The sequence below is a fragment of the Stenella coeruleoalba genome (assembly GCF_951394435.1).
Source record: "Stenella coeruleoalba genome assembly, chromosome: 8".
Lineage (NCBI taxonomy): Eukaryota > Metazoa > Chordata > Mammalia > Artiodactyla > Delphinidae > Stenella > Stenella coeruleoalba.
Window position 1 is genome coordinate 30,287,968 of NC_137154.1, and position 14,373 is coordinate 30,302,340.

Below are 14,373 nucleotides of genomic sequence, written 5' to 3' on the forward strand. Positions count from 1 at the left end.
ACATAAGATTTTGGATCAGCTTTTTTAAATTGTTGCTTTGGGGTGCACCAAAGTGCCTTATTTTCTCGCTCACCCAGGTATGTTTCATGCTTTTTGCACTTTCCATCCTTATTCACAAACAGATTTCTAGGGAAAATTCATGCCTTGGATTGTTAAATCAATTAAAGCAATGCAGCCACAAATGGAGACTTTATATTTCATTTACACACCTGTCATCGAATCTCATTGTTTAAGAATGTAAAGAACTCGGAGACAGGACTCTTTGTCGGACAGAGGGGGAAACTGAGGCCGAAAGAGGATAAGTGAGCAGTCCAGGCTCACAGAGCCACGAATGGTCAAGGTGGAACAAGAATCCAGACTCTCCCACGTGGAGCCAAGAGTTCCCAAGAGAGTGGGATAAGGCTTGAATCCCCACGCAGGGGGCACGAGTCGGGAAAGGGGCTCTTTTCAATCGTAGTTGGCCGGAGGATTTGAGAACTTTACGACCGCTGCAGCTGCAGCACAAGACCGACCTCGGAAGCCCGGCACATAGGTACCCCATACTCTAGAGACGGCCACGACGCTCGGAAACACCGCTCCCGTTCTCGCGATACTGGCCGGCCCCTGTTCCGGGCTCCTGGCTCCCGCTAGGCCCCTCCCCTCCACCTCAGCCCCTGTGTCGTCATTTCCTGTGGGTCTACAAGCAAAGGGAGAAGATGGCGGCGCTGGGGGAACCTGTGCGACTGGAGAGGGGTGAGTGGGGCCGAGGCAGGGACCGACGTGGGCGGAGGGGGTTGGGGAGTGCCTTATCCCCGGGGGGCGTGGGGCAGCCAAGCTCCGAGACCCGGAACCAGGTTGTCCCTCGCGCTGGCGCCGGTGGCCGCCGACGTTGCTGCGCCCGGCCCCGGGGAGGCCGCTTGCTGTTCCTGACTGATCCTCAGACCCGTCCTGTGTTCACACGAACCGTTCGGGAGCACAGCACAGTTCACCACGACCTGTCTGCATTCGCGGACACAACGCTGCACACGCTCTCCCTGGGTGGGCACGGCAGACGCAGCGTTCAGAGATGTGTCAAGCTGAGCAAACAACACACGCCCAGTTCGGACAGGCTACACGCACTGCCCGGTGTTGATGCGTGCACAACCCAGTGTCCCCGCCTTCACCCACCCAGCCCGGACACACAGCGCGTTCCCACAGAACGTTCCCGCGTCCCCTTATTTGTGCACAAAACGCATCATTACTTCCACCACAACCTCACTTGTATTCGTATTGGGGGTATTTCCTGGCTGTGGGGCCCCTCCCGGGTACGGAGAAGGTGCTTTAAAAACACTCCTACTGAGCTGGTCTTGGGAAGAAGGTTACATAACTAGGCGGAATCGTGGTAGATTGTAAAATACTTGAAAGTGCAGCCTTATTCCTTCTTTACAAATCCTACGATTGCTAACTGGCTGGTGGCTTGCTTTTTAGAGCAGGCTGTCAAGGAAAATAAAACCCGTTCTGCTGAGTAATTAGAAACGGAAAAGCCAGTGGAGGTACAAGGCTATGAGCCTTAAAGTGTCCTGTTGCAGATTTTCAGCATTCCACTCTTCCCCAAATGCTTTATTTCAAATAATTTCAAGCATACTTTTGACACACCAGTATTAGAAGTCATCGGTAAGAGTCAAAAAGTACAAACTAAACATTTGGAGTTCTAGTAGTAAACAAAGTATAGGATGGAGATTGAAAATATCTTGAAAATATTAGCATTTGCATTTACACTCTGAATATTAACTTCTGCTCTAAGAAAGGAATACATTTTTAGAATTGTATGTGGAGTCTTTCCTCATGCCTTCACACAAACTAGTGCACGCTTAACATTGTTTATCCCTTATGGTGTTCACTATTTGTAAGTCTCTTTACAAGTGATGTTGTTTTTCTCCAGCCCACCAGACCATTAATTAAAGTATCATTTTTGACAGAGGAGTAGCTACTCTGGGAAGACTTGCTAAGTTAGGCCTAAGACTGTGACATCTTCTCCCTGAACACAATGACACTGTGCTTTGTAGATGGGAACAAATTTGTTTGGTGTTAACAGGAGTAGGTGTTTTTCTTTGAAAGCCAGGTGTAGGATTCTAACATGTTGGTGGTCTTTTGTATTTTTAAGTGCAGTACAAAATATGAAACTTCACCTCTGGCATTTAGTTTTGGTAGTCATGGCTTTGTTTTCTCCTATTTAAGAGTTCATTTTAGTTCCACAGTAGTTCCACAGCTCAGAACCTTAGTAGGATGAACTGCCAGTGGATGCCATTTAGCAGAATAAAAAAGTCAGATTACACCAACTCTGATTCTTAATACTTAGCATTATGTTTAACAGACTTTATTAAGAAACTCTTCCAGCAATCCTACAATATAAAAATAGTGCATATGATCAAGATCCTGAATGCCTTCAAAGTCGTCAAAACAAGATTCAGTGGAACCCCTTTGAGCACATACTGGGTACAGTGTAGGTTCAGTAAAGAGTATTTTACTTTTTCAGTTTTTTGTTAATTGGAAATTTTTATAGAGCTTACATATTGTAATTTTGTAAGTTAGAATATTTGATGAACCAGCACTCCTCATTCACCAGCCATTCTGGTGGTGGGAGATCAGAATGGGGAAAGTCTTTTTCCATTGCATTGGATTAACAACAGTTTAAGCTTTTATTACCTGAAATTGAAGAATCTACTTCTTTCTTCACTACAATTTATTCCTAGGTTTCCAGATGCAAACACATACGAATTCTATAAAGAAAAAAGTTCCAGTCCTTCAGTATAATATAAAATTCAGAACTTCTTCCATTTAAGACAAAAGGAGGCAAGGAATTTAGAATAATAGGTACTCTAGCCCCCTGTGGTACAAAAAAAGTTAAAAACAAAAATCCAAGGGAGATAGTCAGTGTTGGAACATGACCGAATCTTGTAAAATTTCTTAATTCATAAAATACTTACCCTCACACTTCCCAATGAGACCTGCCTAACATGCTTAATGTATTTGTATAGATGTGTAGAATCCCTTGTTTCTTATGATTAATTGGTCCTGATGTAACATAACATTTATGCTCGCTATATGCCAGACCCTTACCGTGTATTTTTGTTTTAGTCTTCAAGTAATTCTTATAAAGGAGATACTGCTATTTCCATTTTACAGTGGAAAACAGACACAGGGAGGTTAAGTAACTTGCCCAAGATCACACAGCTGTTACTGAGACCAGATTCACAGTGTTTTAATAAAGACAAGCTCAGTCAAATACATGTTTAGAAAATACAAAACAATTTAGAATAATAGGTACTATAGCCCCCTGTGGTACAAAAAAGTTAAAAACAAAACTCCAACGAGAGTTAGACAGTGTTGGAACTTGACTGAATCTTATAAAATTTCTTAATTCCTAAAATACTTAGCCTCACACTTCCCAATGAGAATTGCCTAACATGCTTAATGTATCTGTATAGATGTGTAGAATCCCATACACTGTGTATCCCAAATACACTGTGTTAATGATCCTAAGTTGAAAACAGACCAGTTAATTTTATTCACTTCTATCATTGTTTTAAATGTGTTCCTGCGAGTAACTGCACCTATTATTGAAGAGTTTTCCTATCTACATACATATTACGTTTCCTTTTGGGAAATAAACAGTGATTTCACTAGCACACTGTTTTATACTGTTCAGTGCTTTGGTTACTAATGATGGTAGGTAAATTTTTATTGACTAAATAGCTTCTGGTAATACTGTCAGCTTTTCTGAAGCAGTACAGTGTTCATGTGTCTATGACATTTGAGCTCCAGTCCTTTCCTGTGACATTTAGTACTTTATATTTGATTTTCCTGTGTCTCTCAAAGGTGCTGTTTTCCAGATTTTATGCTGGTGCAACATCAGTATTCCTAATCCACAGTAAAATTTAACATTCTTCTCAGACTTTACATTCCCATCCTCCATACATGAACACACACACAAACACACCACACACAAGTTCATACTCATGCTTTTTCTCTCTGTGTTATACGTATTTCTTGTTAGTCGTTAAGGAATGAATCCTAAATGCTGCGCTGTTACACAAGCATTTAGAGAGTATTCTGGGACTTCCCTGGCAGTCCAGTGGTTAAGACTCCATGCTTCCACTGCAGGGGGCACGGGTTCAGTTCCTAGATGGGGAACTGAGAGCCTGCATGTTGCGTGGCATGGCCAAAAAAGAAATAAATATTAGAGAATATTCTGAGAAAATTATCTATCAGTGTGTGTTTGTTTAACTATAGATATTTGTAGAGCAATTGAATTGTTGGAAAAACTGCAAAGGAGTGGAGAGGTACCGCCACAGAAACTGCAGGCTTTACAAAGAGTCCTTCAAAGTGAATTCTGCAATGCTGTAAGAGAGGTGAGTAAATGGTATTAAAATTTACTAAAAATCTGAGTTAATTAGGGTAAGGTAATATTCTGAAATTTGGGTTCAGAGTTTCTTAAAAAAGTGAACTTTAGAACCTGCCTCTCTTGTTTTTGGAATTTCTAATAGAAAAACATTTTACAAAGATGCATAACTTTGTCTAAAATTTTAACACATTCAGTAACTTCACAAAGAGCTCAAACATGGTATATTCTGAGATTAAAAATCGCAATAATAACTTCGGGTTTTGCAGGTATATGAACATGTTTACGAGACTGTGGACATCAGTAGCAGTCCTGAAGTGAGAGCTAATGCGACTGCAAAGGTACATTTTTTTCATTTATTAAAAGGGAGAGGATTCTTCATAAATTAAAGGTTTAAAATGTGCAATTATTAGATTCACGATAGGCTTATTTTGAAAACTAACAGTATCTTTCAGGGTACACTAAACTTCTCGATTCCTGAGAAATAGGACTTTTTTAATTGGTTTTACAGAAGATATTTTATGCAGTTTAGATGATGCATTAAAAATATACTTGCACACAAATAATACATATATACATAGTTGCTATATGTAATGTATATATCATTATTTAAATATTCATCAGAATTCTGAGGTATGAATTATTAGCCTCACTTTATTGGTGGGGAAGCATCAGATTAGGTTACTTACCTCAAACCACGCAAATAGTTAATGGTAGATCTGGGGTACTCCCTCCAAGTTGCGCTTCACTTTCTCCTTAACGTTAACTCTGCAAATAGGAGGTTACCTCTTCAGAGCTGCAGGTGGTAGGTTTTATGTGCTTTTCTCTGCCAGTATTTTCCTCAGATAATTCAGGCATTGACCTCAGTGTCCATCATATGTGGTTAGAATAAGTAAATATCGGCAGTAAGTGACTTAAACTAGAACTAGTCATTAACAGGTAGTTTTTCATTGATAGTTACTGGTTCACAAAAGGCAGTATTGGATTCTCTGTTGAGTACAAACACTTAAACATGTGGGTATTATTTGACAGAGTAGGAAAAAACGATTAAAACTTGGGTTTAATTGCTGACTTTCACAGCTGCCTGAATTTCTGAGCCTCAGTTCCATTATCTGTAAAATGAGGCCTCTTTCAGAGCTTAGAATGTGGTGGTATTCAACAAATCTTGATTTTCTTTCTCTCTTCCTTCCCATGTTTGCTCACGTACCCTGATCCAACACAAAAAAAAGAGTACCAGATTACTTAATTATCTTTAAAAGCAAAATGAAACCCAGAATCTCAACTCTGTTAGAATTAGTCTAGATTAGTCTAAATTTGAAAGTTTTAAAGATGTGGCTCTGTTTCACAATTCACATTGACTCTGTGTACCCCTCTTTTTTTCAATATTGAGTTATTTCTTGATGAGTTAGTATACAGTGCAAATAGTACAGCCGCCAGAATGACTGCATTACAAGGACAGCTGCCTCTGTACAGGTTGCGTAGGTGGGCTGCGCCCTGCCCAGAAGCCCCTGGAGGGGCCAGGCTTCCCAGCCCCCAGAGCTCAGGGCTGCTGGCATGTGAGGGGAGGGGTTCTCCTCTTTAGTGTGCACATTGTTCATCTTCCTAGCAAGCCTGCTTGCCAAGCACTGCACAGAAGTTCTGGGCACTGGAAGGCCTAGGAGTGGCCTGAACGACCTTAACACTCCTGCATAATCCCAGGGTAGGCTTTTCACTCATCCTCCTTAAAACACCATCTGCTTAGCTTACCTTCACTGTCAGTGCATTTGTGGGCATTCAGACGTCAAAAATATTTACTTCAAAAGTGTTTTTTAAAAAGGGACAAAAGAATGAAGTGAACAGGGGCTTCACTGGTGGCGCAGTGGTTGAGAGTCCGCCTGCCGATGCAGGGGACACGGGTTCGTACCCGGGTCCGGGAAGATCCCACATGCCGCGGAGCAGCTGGGCCCGTGAGCCATGGCCGCTGAGCCTGCGCGTCCGGATACCGCAAAAAAAAAAAAAAAAAAAAAAGAATGAAGTGAACAAATGTCCTGTTTTTTTAAGTACGTAAAATTTTCTTTCAGGCTACTGTTGCTGCATTTGCTGCCAGTGAAGGACATTCTCATCCTCGAGTTGTTGAGCTCCCAAAAACAGAAGAAGGCCTTGGATTCAATATTATGGGAGGCAAAGAACAAAACTCTCCAATCTATATATCCCGAATAATTCCAGGTGGAATTGCTGATAGACACGGGGGTCTCAAGCGAGGAGATCAACTCCTTTCTGTTAATGGAGTGGTAGGGATGCATTTTATTTCTACTTGTAGCAATGTGTTGTGACCACTTGGGGGTGTACTTGAGTTATAGAAACAGAAGATGTAGGGAAAAACCAAAGAAGCTTTGTAGTTTAGAAATCCCTTGGGGGAATCTTAGGCACTACTGTTTAGTAGAGTGATACTTTTTGAAGCACTTTGGGTGTGTTTTGCTTCTTTCCAATGTAAATTAACAATGCTTAGTGTGATTTTTATGAAGTAACTAAGGTCCTTAGTAGTTAAGGCAATACATTAAATTAAAAGTCTATCCTCAATTTAGTCTTATAGAATGGCAATTGCCTGATTTACTTCTAACCTAGTGAAATAATAGGGCATGTACATTGATATGCTAATTATTTGGAACCTAAAGAACCAGTTCCTAAACTACAAACAGAATATGGTTTAGCAGAGGATTTTACACTGATTAAAATGATAAAGCAGGATTATTTCATAGGTTTATAGTTTGAAATACAACATTAAAAATTTTTTACTTGTGTATATTTTAAACATTTTTCATTTTGAGTTACTTACAAAACCTAGATATTAATTGTGTTTGTGTCTGTGTGGTTTTTCTTTTCCTAGAGCGTTGAAGGAGAACATCATGAAAAAGCTGTAGAACTGCTGAAAGCAGCTCAAGGAAAGGTTAAATTAGTAGTACGGTACACACCCAAGGTCTTGGAAGAAATGGAGTCACGCTTTGAAAAAATGAGATCAGCAAAACGCAGGCAACAGACCTAAAACTTTACACTCCATTTTGCTTTTAGATAGAGAAGTTTTACTTGTGACCTACTGATGGCCGCAATGCCAATGATTGTAAAAAAAAAACAAAAACACTTCCCGTGAAATCCTCCTTGCCATTTTATAAATGCCTATTTTAACATCATTTATGGTTCCAGAGATGCATACACTTTTTTCTGACAAGAAAAAGTAAAAAGGTGATGAGGGCGATTCCGTCCTGCTGTTTTTACAGGCCTTTTTCAACAAATGCAGATTTTGTCATAAAGTTGTTATAGATTTTTAAAAATGCTTTTTTAATATTAAAATGTACTTTTACATTCTTAACCTTTTTTTAGGGAAAAAAAGTTTTCTTTATTTGGCTGCTTATTTAAAAATAACAGTTCTCCATTCTTTTCTTTGCTTTTTTTTTCACCTGTAACATTTCTTTATGGTTTTCCAAGAAATTAAACATAACAGTCTCAGCTACAGCAGTTTATTACACTATCAATGTTAACATTGATGCGTTTTGTATTTGGAACACACACATAATATATATTATCAATGGTAAATTATAACTCAGCACAGTGGAAGTTTTTTACTTTTATTTAAACATAATATATAATGAATATTCATTTATACTGATTTATAAAAGTTTTTAAACACTGATACAATCATTGCTAAAATATGTATTCTTTCATAATATTTGAGTAGTGAGGCAAGAGAATGTAATTTGATTGTTAGCAATACTGATAACATCTTTCTATTTATAGTCAACAATATATCATAAATTACAAATGCAAAAAGAGGTTTAGGTTTCATCTTTTGCAAATTTTTTTAATGCTATTCATTTTTATTTAAATATATTTCTTATATTTTCATCGTTCCATTTCTAGAGATGAGCCAGTTAATAAGCCAGTGGTGGGAAATAGCAAAGAAGAAAAAGTAATACCTTTAACCTCACTAGGCTAAAGAGTTACACACACTTAAGTAGCTCAATTTAAAGACTTGATATTAAATAGGAAAAAGATAGAAGGGTATATTTAAGATATATAGAAATCATGAGGTGATACATTCATAAGAATCTGCAGACGCTTTGTCAAAATGAGTAAGAACTCATTCACTAGTTGGATTTAGAGATGTGATCTTTATGATTCAGTTATAATGATGGGAATTCTGAGATACTTTGATTTGTCCACTGGATGTCACTGTTTTACTGAAAGGCAGCTATTAGTGGATGACGGTGACTGAGGTCTTTTTAAAGGCAGAAATTAAAGAGGTAAGGTTCATTTTCAGACACAACTTACAGGAACATTTGTCAGGCTTTTAGAAATTTTAAGTGACAGGTGCTAGAAAGAAAATAATGGATTGAAATACATAAGGAATTTACAATAATTATCAACCCTGTGTAAAGAGTGGGCATTTTGTGACATTCCTTCAGGAAGAATAGAAATGTGTATCTTTTTCTGCATGTTTGTGAGCACTGTGAGTCTTAAAAGATTATTCCAGTTTCCAATGATTTTCAGAATAAAAGTCAGCATTGTTATTTATCTTTTAGGTATTGAACACTGGATTGCATGGTTGAATGTGTCTTTAGTCCACTACAAAATGTGCTTGTTATTGATAGGATCATGTTATTAAATTGTATATTTCCAAATTAATTGATGTTTTAAAAATGTTGAGACCAAAGTAGTGTAGAAGAGTTACAGACTTAATTTAATTGTAAAATAATTAGAGGTATTTGTTGTAGAGCTTTATATATTAAAGAGCGGTATCGGTGCATATAAAAACAGTAATATTATTGTTATGCTTGTATTCTTGCATTACATGGTAACTAAACCCTGAAGAAATCTTAGTATTACTACAGCTGCAGTAGCTTTTAAGGGTGTGTCAACATTTCATTATAAATTATAGCTTCCTGGTTCAGTATCTCAGCTGTTTCAGAACTTTCAGCCAAGTTAAACCTTTCTTGGTGTTGAAACTTAGTAAGTTGAGTAAGCTATTTTTTGTTTCTTCTAGAGTAATCCACAATCTGTTCTTTGTGTGGGTTGGCACTTATTTGTAATTCTTAAAATATGGATAGCTTAAAAGAGCCAAATACAGTAGTTTTGCTTGCTCCCGTTGAGCATGAGTAGCAGTAGTTTATTTTCTTTAATGCAGTTTTCATAGCGTATCCCAGAATTTTAAATCCTGACCATAGAAAAATGCAGTCATTCAGTGGCAGAGATGTACGATAGTGGTCTAGTATAGTGAGGAAATGAAGGCAATTTTCATCTTATAAATGTATGATTCATGAACATAACTAGGTACATAGTAAGTATATAGTAGGTGTTTGATTTGTAAATTATAAATATAAATTATCTTCCCTTCCCAATTTCCATTTATTTTCTTGGTATTTCAAAATGAGTTGACTCAGTGATTCTCAGCCTTAGCTGCACATTAGAATACCCTGCAGGCCTTTAAAAAATAATGACACTTGAGTCCCATCTGATACCAACTCAATCAGAATCTCTGAGGTGGGACCAGATGCTTAGTTTTTCAGAGCTTTCCAGCTGGTTCTAAAGGACACCGAGGGTTGAGAACCACTTGTTTTCCCCTTTATAAAATGCTCTAAGTACACTTTTGGAAGTATCAGAATAATTCAGTTTACAGCTACTACTAAATAGCTGCAAATGTAATGATTGGTACAATTTCTTAGTAATTTCTTTAGGAAATAAAGGTACTTGGCATTCCTTATTTGGGAAGTAACTACAGCCTCCCTTTTTCTTTCTTTTTTTTTTAAGTAAAATATCAGTAGTTTAAATGTAAATTTTTAATGTCTGTCATCTTTCTGCCCCCTTTCCCTTTAAAACTTTCAAAAATAAATGTTTATTATTTGAGAAGCATATTTAAAAGTTACAGATGAGAAATATTTTCATTGATAATTATGTGCTACCTTCATATGGCCACTTTATCCATTAGTATAACACTAGGTTGTAGTGGCCTAATTCTTTGGGGTTTGATAATTCAGATGTGTTTTTTAAAAAACAAAACATTGTCTTCCTCTTCTAAATTTTTGAAAGTTACTTTGCTCAAGTACTTTGGCTCAATACTTTGTTTACAATACAAATGGATATTATAGCATTTAATAGAAGAGATGGCTACGGATTATCTGAAAAGAATGTCAGCATGACTTGATGTAGACTTAAAAGAATATATGTTGTGAGTATTTTATTATGTGGAATGATCATTGAAATATTAAGGACTCTAGTAATTGTATTTCCTGAATAAATGTATGTTTATGAATTTTCTAACATATATTTTTGTTGTTCCTCTACTGACAATCTGGTTTATAGTTTTTATTGTCCAAAATGTTACTAACAGTGTTTCTTCAAAGGTGGTTGTAGTTCTATAATGATGAAATAGTGGAAAAGCCCAAATTGCTTCCACATTAACTTTCAAGAACTTCCAAACTAATTTGTATCTGGACATAGTTTTTAAAAACGTTAGTAAACAGTATGCTTCTACTTTAAGTTTGAAGTAAAGGAATATAATAGCCAAAATGGATTTAACGCTTTTTCAGTGGATGGCTTCATTTATCAATTTAATTCTGCTTCAAAGGCTTATTTAAAATAAATTTGTATTAGTTATATTCTTGTTCTTTGGATTTGAAAAATTTTGATGCAACTACACAATGTGCTTCTGAAAGAAATGTATAAAATAACTTTTAAATGAGGTAAAAGCATACTCTGGTGGTTACTGGAATGAAACTTCAAATTCCCATATTTTGCTTTGCCTTTCGTAAAACGTAAACTGCAGAAAAGATTCTCTTGTATTATTTTAAGAGAGGCTGTCTGGCATGTGATTGAGAGCACAGAATCTGGAGCCTGACTGTCCTGATTTGTAATCCTAGATTCACTATGACTGTGTAATCTTACACAAGTTACCTCTCTGTGCCTTAGTTCCTTCATCTGTCGTGTGTAGTAAGGATGCCTATACGTGTCATATGATCTGTAAATCCCTTAGAAAGGTGCCTGCATAGTAAGTGCTGTTTGTTTGTGTTTGCTGTTATTTTCGAGTATAATAGCTTCAGGACCTTATTAGCTAAAGGAAGACATTGTGGCCAAATAATTAAAATTAGCAAGTTCTTATTTTTGATGCCTAGAAAACAGATAAGCAACCTTTAAATTATGCTTGAAAATAAGAAATAAGATGCATAGGAATTTTCAGATTTCACTCTGATCAAAGAAACTCCTGGAATTCTAAAAGTATTGGAGTTTGAGGGATGTAGGGTTGAGGTCGCATTCAGAATGAAAATCATAAGAAAATAAGTCCCAATAAGGGACTTGTTCAATCAGAAAAGCAATTTGTGGGGAGGATATGTCCTAGAGACAGTGGATTGCTGGAATGGGCTTCAGACAATACAAGGCATAATTCACCATAGTGAATTTTTTAAAGGCATAAAATTATACAAGCAACCAGGGGTACAACGAAATATATTTATTGTTAGCCCTCAGTTTCTTCAAAATTTTAGTAAACCAGAATACCCATTCTCTAAATCTTTAAATTCTAGTTTTGTTATATTCATTATCATTGATTATTCTGGTTTTAATATGATGAAAAGTTTTGTACATGTATTTCTTCAGTGGCAGTTTTTTGTACATTTATTTCTTTGGTGGCAGAAAGCCTGCGTGAAATCTTTAGGACTCACTTTATATACAGAGCAAAAGTAAATTCATGCAGAGCCCATTTGTCAACTTTATTTTGATTTAAACTTCTTTTAAAAAAAAAAAAGGACAAGCACTTCACACCAACAGCAAGTTATGTGTAAGAGCTCTCCTAATTCTCATCAGCTACAGAAGCATATTTTGGACACAGTCAAGATTTGGTCCTTTTAAAAAGTTTTCTTTAGGAGAGAAAGCTTGGAAGAATTCTAATTTGTTAGTCTCTCCAGAGTTGTTCTAAACAATTGGATTAAAAACTTTAGCCGTTGGCTGCAGATAAGGTCCCTTTACATGGCAGTTACTGCATTTCATCAGAGAGTAACAAAAACCCAAACGTTTAATTTTGTTTTTTATTTGGCAGAGAAGTGCAATCTGAAAGCATGAAATAGCCAAGGGAAAATTTTTATTTCTGGTATCTCTTACTTGACGTACATTGAACCCAGAGTTTAGGTGCTAATTTTTGACTTTGTGTTTTAAGGTATTGTGGGTTGAATTGTGTGTTGTCTCCCCCACCCCCAAAAGATATGTTGGAGTCTTAACCCCTCAGAATGTGACTTCATTTGGAGATAGGGTCTTTAGAGATGATAAAGTGAGATGATTAGGGTGTGCCTACTCTAGTATGGCTGCCGTCCTTATTAAAACAAAAGGTAAATTTGGACACATATGCACAGGGAGAACACCATGGGAAGATGAAGGCAGAGATTGGGGTGATAGTTCTACAAGCCAAGAAATGTCAAAGATTAACAGCAAACCACCAGAAACAAGGAGAGGCATGAACAGATTCTCTCCCTCAGCCCTCAGAAGGAACCAGGCCTATGGACAGCTTGATCTGGGACTTCGAGCCTCCAAAACTGGAACGTTAAATTTCTTCAAGCCACCCAGTTTGTGGTACTTCACTATGGCAGCCCTAGAAAACAAATGCATAAGAATCCATGTTCTGGTGGCATCACTATTGAAAATGGGTGCTGAAGCAAAATTAAATGTGGCTCCTCCTCTGTGCAATAAAAGGGTCTCAGTAGAAATGGTTTTGGTTAAGAAATGATGGAGTCCTGGCCTCTGGGGATGAGGGGAGGGGTTCTTTGCTGTGGTTGAAATGCTTATAACACCCATGCATCTGTGTAATTGGGCTGTGCCTCCAGTGGCTTCCTGGGCTTATCAGCCCCTCAGAACTTAGCTTTTTCTTTTTAGGCTGCCAGTTACTAAATTAGCTGTATCGTTCTCAACTCAAGGACTTTCCAGGAGTTGGCAGTGGCAGAATATTCAGCACTGAGGAGAGGCGTTTCTGCAGCAGCCCCTGCTCTGATGGGAACATGAGCGTTTGTCTCTGGCCATTTCACCCTGTAAAGGTTTGTGCTGGCTCCTTGTGCGTGCCTGATGCAAAGCAGTAATTCAGCCACAGCTGATTGTGCTGTTCCCTCAAAACTTCCCCTTGTGCTTAGGATAAAATCCAGATCCCTTGCCATGATTGAAAAGGTTCTGCATAATCCATTCCCCACTTCCTCTCAAGCCTCGTCTCATCCTAGTGCCCCATTTGCTCTACTCCACTCCAAATCCCCCTCGCTGGAAGGCTTGCCCTCTGGTTCTTCCCCTGGGTGGCTGCTCATTCAGGTGTAAGCTGGAGTCACCACCTCTGTTAAGCCTCCATCTGTTCCATCTAAAGGTAGGTTCCTCTATTAATATGGCAACACCTTGTTTCCTTGTTTATGTTACGTGCTTAATTGTGCCTTCCCATTAGAATTTTTAAGTTCTAATCACAGCAAGAAGGATCCCAACTGTTCTGTTCACATTTGTTCCCCCATCGCCTAGCACAGTATGGTGACTTGTTATATATACCCTCTTGAATTGGCTTACTTTTCATAATTCCACAGGTAGATCAAGAACTTACACTGGAACCATATAAAAACAATAACGATGGTGTACACCAAGATAGGGGCACATAACTTTCACAGAATCAGAGAAACCAAATAGTTTTTCCAGAATCACACTGTTAGTGATTAACACAGCCAAGATTAAATCCCAAATTTGTTTTCAAAACCCATACTTTTCCACCAGTGCCACACTGCACTTTTAACTAGTATTTTCCTCTTTTTTTTTTTTTCTGGCCATGCCATGTGACATGCGGAATCTTAGTTCCCCAACCAGGGATTGAACCTGTGCCCCCTGCAGTGGAAGCATGGAGTCTTAACCACTGCACCACCAGGGAAGTCCCCTCCTCTCATTCATTTTTTAAAAAACTTACTGAAGTATAGTTGATTTATTGTACAATGTTCATTTGTGCTGTACAGCAAAGTGATTCATTTCTACACATTGTT

General features: G+C 37.9%; 1 protein-coding gene across 1 annotated transcript; it reads left to right on the forward strand.

Annotated features, from left to right (window-relative positions):
* Positions 1–666: 666 nt before the first annotated feature.
* On the forward strand, positions 667–13,068 carry LIN7C (lin-7 homolog C, crumbs cell polarity complex component). The gene is made up of 5 exons (XM_079930098.1): positions 667–732; positions 4,252–4,370; positions 4,630–4,701; positions 6,421–6,630; positions 7,227–13,068. The coding sequence occupies exons 1-5, from the start codon at positions 696–698 to the stop codon at positions 7,380–7,382; spliced, it is 594 nt and encodes a 197-aa protein (XP_079786224.1). The 5' UTR covers positions 667–695; the 3' UTR covers positions 7,383–13,068.
* Positions 13,069–14,373: the final 1,305 nt, after the last annotated feature.

Excerpts from the sequence above, each read along its gene's own strand:
- LIN7C (XM_079930098.1), top strand. The coding sequence starts at position 696 with ATGGCGGCGCTGGGGGAACCTGTGCGACTGGAGAGGG. Across the intron at positions 4,702-6,420 it reads GAGCTAATGCGACTGCAAAG|GCTACTGTTGCTGCATTTGC; the intron begins GTACATTTTTTT and ends ATTTTCTTTCAG. Across the intron at positions 6,631-7,226 it reads TCCTTTCTGTTAATGGAGTG|AGCGTTGAAGGAGAACATCA; the intron begins GTAGGGATGCAT and ends TTCTTTTCCTAG.